Below are 7,983 nucleotides of genomic sequence, written 5' to 3' on the forward strand. Positions count from 1 at the left end.
CCAGCCTTCTACTGCTGCCCGGACTGCCCACATCTGTGCCTCGTTTCCCCACCTGTCCTGGGAGAAGGCCTTCTCTGCTGTGCAGCTGGAGCTCTGTGGGCAGGGCCCTGATTTCGTCGGGTCTGGGCAGCGCCCTGCCTGACCGCTCGATCTCGACTGGTCTGGGCAGCGCCTGCAATGGGAGGTGGGTGCTACCATACGCACCTAACAGCATTCTCAAGCTCGGACCGGCAGGGAGGGTCCAGCGGCTGTGGAGGGGCCCCATGGGGGCAGGAGGAAGTATCTAAGGAGGCCCCAGTTGGTCTGGGCTAGCCCAGCCTAGAGGGCAGCAGGGGCTGGGCGTGTGCCTCTGGCCGTTGCTGCGCTCTTGGGCTAGATGTCAGGCCTGGTCCCGCTCTGGGCGTGACCGCCAGTGTCTCGTGTTGGCCAGTGATGCCGGGTCTTTCTCCCAAACGCTGGTCTTGTGTGGCACTGCGAGGGAGTGCCAGCTCCGGGGGCTCAGGGTCCCAGCCTGTCACCTAGGTGGCTGGTTTCCACATGGCAGCTGGCACTGATGGTTACAGGGTGTTCTCTGCTGCCCTAGCTCTGGTCCCGGGGGGCCCTGCGGCACCTCCCCGGTGGGCTGTTTGGGGTGCGGGGCTTGTGTGCGCTCGCCCCACACCCCTCTCTCTTGCAGAAGAAGCCCAGGCAGCCGGGTCGAGAGGCAGCACCAGAGAAAAGAGGGTTTGCCCAGCGGTCCGGTGACCCCGTCCTGCAGAGAGTGAGCCTGCTGGAGGGTTGGGCGTGGGTGGAGGTGGGGCCAGGTGCACCATCCAGCATCCTCCCTGCGGGCCCACAGCGGCAGAGCTGCCACAGGCAGCCCCACAAGTGCTGCCTCTGGTGGGGCGCTGTTGGGAGCCCACAGCAGTGGGAGTCAGAGCAGACCCTGAGGGAAGGTGCCTAGGGGCTGAGAGCATGTGAAAAGTTCGTAGCCCCCTGCCCGTTTCTGTCTGTGGCTGTGGACCGTCTCTCCCCGCAGGGGGCCGCCGGGGCCCAGGCGCTGCTCTGTGTGCCTGGGGCGCTGGGGAGCGTGGCTGGTGACCTGTCTCTCCCGCAGGGGGCTGCCCGGGGCCCACGCTGCTCTGTGTGCCGAGGCCTGGCCGAGGAGTGAGCCAGGCACTGTCAGTTGCGGGTATGGCCCTGGAGCAGGACTACGCTGGGAATCTTCACCAGCATGATGGTGAGTGCGCGGGGGGGGGGCGTTGCGGGCGCAGGCCATGGGGTGGGTTAAATCACATGGAGCGGCTCCTGGCTACATGGCTATGTCCCTGGTGGGAAGCAGCTTCTGGGGCTTGGACGGTCAGACCAGCCTCCCTGCCACGGCTACCCCTCATGATAAAATGAGATTTCCCCAGGAGCACCAAGGCCCAGCTGACTTCTGGTCCCATCCCGGTCTGGGAGGAGTGGGTCTACTGGTTAGAGCGGGGGGCTGGGAGCCGGACTCTGGGTTCCTCCTGCTCTGGAGGGGAGCTGGCGTCTCTGGTTAGAGCAGGGGGCTGGAGCAGCTACTCACCGGGTTCCGTCTCCGGCTCCTGGGAGGGCAGTCGGCTGCGAGCTTTCTCGCCTCGGCCCCGGACGTTCACCCCCCTGACGGGCTCCTAGTGCCGCGTCCTCGCACCCGGCCGTAGACGGTCTGACGAGTCACGCCCTTCCCTAGCCGCCGCTTCTGTCCCTCGGCATTGGATCTCGCTTAGCCTACGCGTGGCCCCACGCTGTCCCTTGTGGCGCGACTCGTGGCTTGCCTGGCCACTCGCCCCCCGATGTCCACGTGTCGCGACTACCCCTCCCTATCTTCCCCCACAGATGGCCCACAATCTCTCGGCTACCCGCTCCACTCTTCCCCCTGCCCAGCTTCCCCCGACCCGACCCCTGACTCTCCCCGCCTGCGCGGCTCTCCGCAGCCCTCCAAGAAACAACTGTGTGCAGTGTCTGTGGGCGCACAGCTCCCACCCCCCCACTCTAACACTAGCCACCTCCCGTACAGCCTAGGAGAACCGATATATACCCCTGAGCGACTAGCCTCCCCCACCCGAGCGTCGGGTAGGAGATCCCAGCGGTGTTGCGAGCAGTGCCCTACGCATTACGGTAGGTACCAGTTGCGTCCGCAGACACCTCTCTCCTCGGCCCCGCGAGCCGGTGCGACGCTTCGAGTTTTGGGATGCCCATGCACTGCAGTGGCCGGTGACCCTGCCCTCACTTCGCTAGCTAACCTTACATAGTAGGGCAAGTTAAACCACCCTCAGCACTCAGGCCACTCTTACGTGCGTCCCCTCAGTATGCTCCTTGCCGAGGGAGCTCCAGATTGGTGACTCGGTCCTGACGGTGACCTGGAGTCACGGTGACCGGTCCCGCAGGTGGAGTACCTGGGGGCCCGCCTGGGCGGGCGGATGAGACGCACGGTGTACGGCCGGTGTACCTGGAGGCAACCGTAATATTCAAGCGCTACGATGAACCGGCCCATTCGACTCGAAAGGCAGACGGCGAGTGGGGGAGGGTCCGGCCCTGCAGGGCCATCCGGGGGCTAGGGCATCGCACCAGTATGCCTCTTGCGTTGGCATGTGCAGTTAAAGTGGGCGGAGTGCGGAACTACAGTGACTTGTCCCTGAGGTAAGGCAGGTGCCGGACGCCTGGGTCCTCCCCGGCCCTCGGGGGGTGTGGCTTAGTGTTAGAGTGGGGGGGGTGCTGGAACCTGGATCGCTGGGGTTCCTCCCTGCTCCACGGGGGTGGCAGTGTTGAGTGGGGGTGGGGAAGCTGTGGCCCAGACACTGGGTTCTGTGTTTCTTTAGAGGGCTGGGGAAAGCTGGCAGGAGGGAGGAAGTCAGGGGGTGGATGTGGGGGGTCGGGAGGGAGAGTTGGGGGGCAGATTGGGGCCATGTGGGAGATAGGGGGGGAGTCGGGGGCTGGAGGGAGAGTCCGGGGCTGGGCTGACAGTGGGAAGGCATCGGGGGCTGGAGGGAGAGTCAGAGTGGCGTTGGGGGAGCCTGGGGTGACCATCAGGGGGGTGACCGTAGGGATTCGGGAGGAGAAGAGTCGACGGCGGAGATGGGGGTGACAGTCGGGAGCTTCGGGGAAGGACACTGGCCCCTCTGGCCTGTCGCAGCGCGAGCTGTGTTTCATGACCGAGGACTCGTTCAGCTGCCGGGAGCTGCTGCGCATGGAGCGCAAGGTGCTGTCCCGCCTCAACTTCCAGCTGCACTACACCAACCCCCTGCACCTGCTGCGGCTGCTCGGTGCCCTGGGCCGCTGGGCCCCGGAGGTGAGTGCCCGGGGGCCGGGCCCTCAGTGCAGCCCCAGGCTGGGGGCTGGAGCCAGGACTCCTGGGTTCTCTCCCAGCTCTGGGGGGGAGTGGGGTTTAGTGGTTAGAGCAGGGGGGCTGGGAGCCAGGACTCCTGGGTTCTCTCCCAGCTTTAGGGGGGAGTGGGGGCTGGTGGGTCAGAGCAGGGGGGCTGGAGCCAGGACTCGTGGGTTCACTCCCTGGTGCTGGGGGGGGAGTAGGGTCTAGGGATGGGTGAGGGGTGCTGGGTTTCCTGGCAGCGGGAGGTGAGGTCTGTGAATTGGTCTGACCCGTGGTCCCCCCACCAGGTCCATCACCTGGCCATGTACTTTCTGGAGCTGTGTCTGATGGAGGCGGACTGTGCGGCGTTCGAGCCGGCCCAGCTGGCCGCAGCTGCCCTGGGCCTGGCGCAGCGGGTGCAGCAGGAGGCGGGTGCTGGGGGCTCGGGCGCCGGGCCGGAGGGCTCCATGCAGCTCTGCCTGTACAGGTGGGTGAGACGGGTGCAGGTGGCACTTCTGTCCAGGGATCTTGCTCTGGCGAGCTGGGACCCGAGTGGGCCACGGAGCCACAGCCCCCGCACTGGGCAGTGGGGTGGGGAGGTCACCATGCCAGGCATTGGGGGGTACAGGGGTCACCGGGTGGTGGGGGAGGTCCCTGTGCTGGGCAGTGGGGAGTATGGGGGTAAGCGGGTGGTTGGCGGGGTTCCCACACCAGGCAATGGGGAGTATAGGGGTCCCCAAGTGGTGTTGGGGGTCCCCGTGCCAAGCAGTGGGGAGTATGGGGGTCACTGTGTGGTTGGGGGGGGTTCCCACGCCGGGCACTGGGGAGTGTGGGGGGGGTTCCTGTGCTGGTGACACCTGCCGCACTCTCATTGCAGCGAAGAGGCGCTAGGTGCTGTACATCGCCCCATGGCCAGGGCCGCGCTCCGGGCCAGCGGCTCCACCCTCCAGGCCGTTTTCCTGAAATACTCACGGCCCCAGAAGCTGGGGGCCAGCACCAGTCCGGCCATCGCCAGCTCCGACTACCTCGCCCGCTGCCGGAGCCCGGCGCCCTGAGCCCGGCAGGGATGGGCCTGGGCATCTCCACGGCAACCCTGCTCGGGGGGGTGCTGTGTGTCCCCCCCTGCCTGTGAGTGGCGATTGCCCCCCCACTAGGGAAGGGGGCCGGGCAGGCCGGGGGCCATTGCACAGCTGGGGGGCAGATCGACAGGGATGGGGAAAGGGGGGTGCAGGGGGATGGGGATTTTTTCTAAGGCTGTTGCTGCCCCCTTGGCTCTGGGTGCAGAGGGCTGGGCCATGGGCCTGCGGTGGCCCTGAAGGGCTGGGATTGGGGGGGGAGCCTCCCGGCCCCCCCCGCACAGGCCTAAAAACAAACAAACAAACAAAAAAACCTAGTGTGATCAGAAACAGGCCGTGCACGTGTCAAATAAAGTGTTTTAATCACTCTGGAGCTGGCTGCTGGCGGGATGTGACCGGGGGAATGCCCTGGAGGGCCCCCCCCAGCTCTAGCTGCTCAGCCCTTGGCCCAGGCCGCCAGCAGGGGGCAGGTTTCTGATGGTTTCCCCAGGTAGGGGGACTCATTCCCCGGGGGGCAGGTTGGGTCATCGCTGGCAGCGGCTCAGACCATGGTGGGGTCTGGCCTGAGGTCCCAGGGTGCCAGGTGCTGCGGGTCAGGAGTGAGGGGCACCGACAGAGCTGGGGGGAGCCCAAGGCCAGACCAGCAGGGGCTGCGGGTCGGGAGTGAGGGGCACCGGCAGAACTGGCGGGGGCAGGGATGTGCTAGCAGGGGCTGCGGGTCGGGAGTGAGGGGCACCGGCAGAGCTGGGGGGAGCCCAGGGCCAGACCAGCAGGGGCTGCGGGTCGGGAGTGAGGGGCACCGGCAGGGCTGGGGGGAGGCAGGGCTGGGCTAGCAGGGGCTGCAGGTCGGGAGTGAGGGGCACCAGCAGAGCTGGGGGTGGGGTAGGGCTGGCTGAGGGGTGTGCGGGTCGGGAGTGTAGGTGTGAATTACGGGAACCAAAACAGCACCGGAAGGTGAGGTGGCAGCGCTGGGGCTGGCAGGGCTTGCGGGATGAGGGACGGCGGGCTGGGGGGCCAGGCTGGGCTGAGGGCTGGGCGTCGGAGTGAGGGCACTGGCAACTTGGGGGGTGGGGCAGCTGGGCTGTGCGGGCTGCGGGTGGCGGTGAGTGAGGGATCAGAGAGCGGGGGTGGGGAGGCTGGGTGGCAGGGGCGCTGTCGGGCGGACGGGCACGCGAGTGGGGTGGTGTGTTGAGCCAGGGACTGGGCTAGGAGGGGCTGTTGGGTCAGAGGATAGGACGCAAGGCGGGGAGCCCGGTCGGGGGCAGGGCTGTGGGTCAGGAGTGAGGGCCTAGCAGGACTGGGGGAGCCCAAGGTGAGCTAGCAGGGGCGTGGGTCGGGAGTGAGTGCACCGGCAGAGCTCTAGGGGCAGTGGCTAGCGGGGGCTGCGGGTCGGGAGGAGCGGCACCGGCAGGGCTGGGGTTCCAGGGTGGTAGCAGAGCTGCGTGTGGAGTGAGGGCACGCCCAGAGTGCGGGGGGCCCAGGTGGCTAGCAGGGCTGGTGGGTCGGATTGGAGGGGCTGGCGGAGTGGGGTGGGGCAGGGTGGGTGGCAGGCTGCGGTCGGGTGAGGCGGCGAGAGCTGGGTGGGGAGGGCTGGCTGGCAGGGCTGCGTGGACTGGTATGGTGAGGGGCACCGGCAGGGTGGGGGCCCAGGGTGCTAGCAGGAGGCTCGGGTTGGGAGTGAGGGGCACCGGCAAGTGGGAGCAGCTGGTGCAGGGCTGCGGTCGGGGGTGGTACATAAGTGGGGTGTGTGAGTAGGGGGTGATGAATGCACACAGCCCATGATGCAAGATGCCACCCCATGCTCTCTTGCACTCCTCCCGCTCCACGCCCTAGTGGTGCTTTGAGGGAGAGAAAGGGCTGAGCCTGTGATCAGGTGTCTCCTGAACATTCCTGGTGTGGGGAGGTTTGCAAAGGGCTGGGCAGATTTCCTGATCTCCCCGCCCTGCCAAAAGGGACTCCTGGCTTTTTAACACAGAGCATCTCAGGTTAGTGCTGTGAGCGGTAGGGATATCCCAATGCATTGGGGGAGCTTCCTGCGTGGCTTGCTGCAGAGCCAGGCAGCACGTCCTCCTTGCTGCCCGCACCCTGCCCGAGTGGTGTGGCTGTCAGGGCACCCGGCCGATCGCTCTATGGTGCAGCTCCGGCCGAGGCCCCGGCTTTCCCTGCGCCCCGCATGCCTCATGCCCTGGCAGGGCATAGGGAGGAGAAGGCCAGTGCTGCCCCAGGGTGGCGGAGGGCACAGGCCCGATAGCGGGGGCGCACCAGAGAGCGAGATCAGAAGCCGTGGAGTTCAGGTGGACGGAAACCGCTGCTCAAGGAGAAGAAGTTCGAGGGGAGGCCATTGTGGACAATACCCGGCCCTGCTGCAGTCAAGGGAGTGCAGGGCGGGCCGGGGCGGCCAGCCTGGAGCAGAACTGTGACCCGCCAGCGTGCCCCTCAGAAGAGCAACGCGGCTGGTGGAGAGGCACTGAGGTGGAGTGTTCGAAGCTTGACAGGTAGGTGCGCAAGGGTGGGAGTGTGTGGAGAACCTCATTCCCTCGGCTGACACTTAGTGGAGACAGCTCGGGGGGGGGACATGGACTGGATTGGAGTCAATTCAGGAGTCGCTCCTGGCTGGGATGGTCGGGCTGTTTCCTGATCTCAGGCCCCCACCTCCCCCGAGGTCATCGGAGTCCTCCTGCCTGCAATGGGTACAGGGCTGTTCTGATCCTAGCCGCTCCCCCTGCTGAGTCATTGAATCTCCTGCCTGCATGGGTCAGGGGTGGTTCTGACTAACCCCCTACCCCCCCCAGTTTCAATCCGGAATCGAATCCTGCTGCATGGGTCAGGGCTGGTTTCTGATCGGGTATCGCTCCCATGCTGAGGTCAATCTGAGCACGGCCTGCCGGATGGGCTGGGTTAATGGGGGCTGCTCAGTGGGGGTGTCCACTGGGGTCAGTCCGAGGTTGGCCTGAGCCGGGCTTGAGGATTGGGCCGTGTGCACGGGACTTGCCCACCGTGTGCAGCTGTTGACGTGTTTGCTCTGTGCAGCCTGGCCGACTTCGACGAGGGTTTCGCTCGATGCTTTGCACAGAAACACTGGGGGAACAGCCAGGCTCAGTGCTTTTAGTGTATTGGGACGCGCGCCCCTGTTGCCTGCCAGTGGCGGGGGGCAGAGCCTTGCAGCAGTGGGCGGCCAGGCACAGGTTTCTGCTGCCCCTCACGTGTGCAGCCCTGTGAGACAGGTTCTGGATAGGGCAGGGGGGGGCCAGCAGCCCGGGCCAAGCCGGGGGATGGGAGACTGAGGTCCCCAGTCTGCAGCTCCTGAGGCCCAGCCATGTGCACCGCCTTCACGGAGTCAAGCGCAGGGCGAGCCCCGGCTCTGCCAGGGGACTGTTTCCTTCCGATGGGCGGCGGGAGCTGCTCCTCAGCCCCCCATGCAGCGGGGTGAGGTACATGAGCTCGAAGCAGGGCCCTGTCCCCTGATGGACACGGCCGGGGGGGGGGTGGGGAGCTGCCTGGGAAACTTTTGTTTTTTAATCCTTAAATAAGAATTTTTATGACAGGATCCTCTGGGCCAGCCCCTCACTGGGACACTAGGGGGCTGACGGATCG

The 7,983-nt window shown here is 66.4% G+C and overlaps 1 protein-coding gene across 1 annotated transcript; it reads left to right on the forward strand.

The window, feature by feature from the left end:
- The first annotated feature begins 1,173 nt into the window (after nt 1-1,173).
- CCNP (cyclin P) lies at nt 1,174-4,520 on the forward strand. Its single transcript, XM_032795606.2, has 5 exons — nt 1,174-1,219; nt 2,394-2,533; nt 3,140-3,295; nt 3,622-3,800; nt 4,191-4,520. Exons 1-5 carry the CDS (start codon nt 1,174-1,176, stop codon nt 4,366-4,368), a joined length of 699 nt encoding a protein of 232 aa, XP_032651497.1. The 3' UTR covers nt 4,369-4,520.
- Nucleotides 4,521-7,983: the final 3,463 nt, after the last annotated feature.

Source organism: Chelonoidis abingdonii, chromosome 11 (assembly GCF_003597395.2).
Source record: "Chelonoidis abingdonii isolate Lonesome George chromosome 11, CheloAbing_2.0, whole genome shotgun sequence".
Taxonomy (NCBI): Eukaryota; Metazoa; Chordata; order Testudines; family Testudinidae; genus Chelonoidis; species Chelonoidis abingdonii.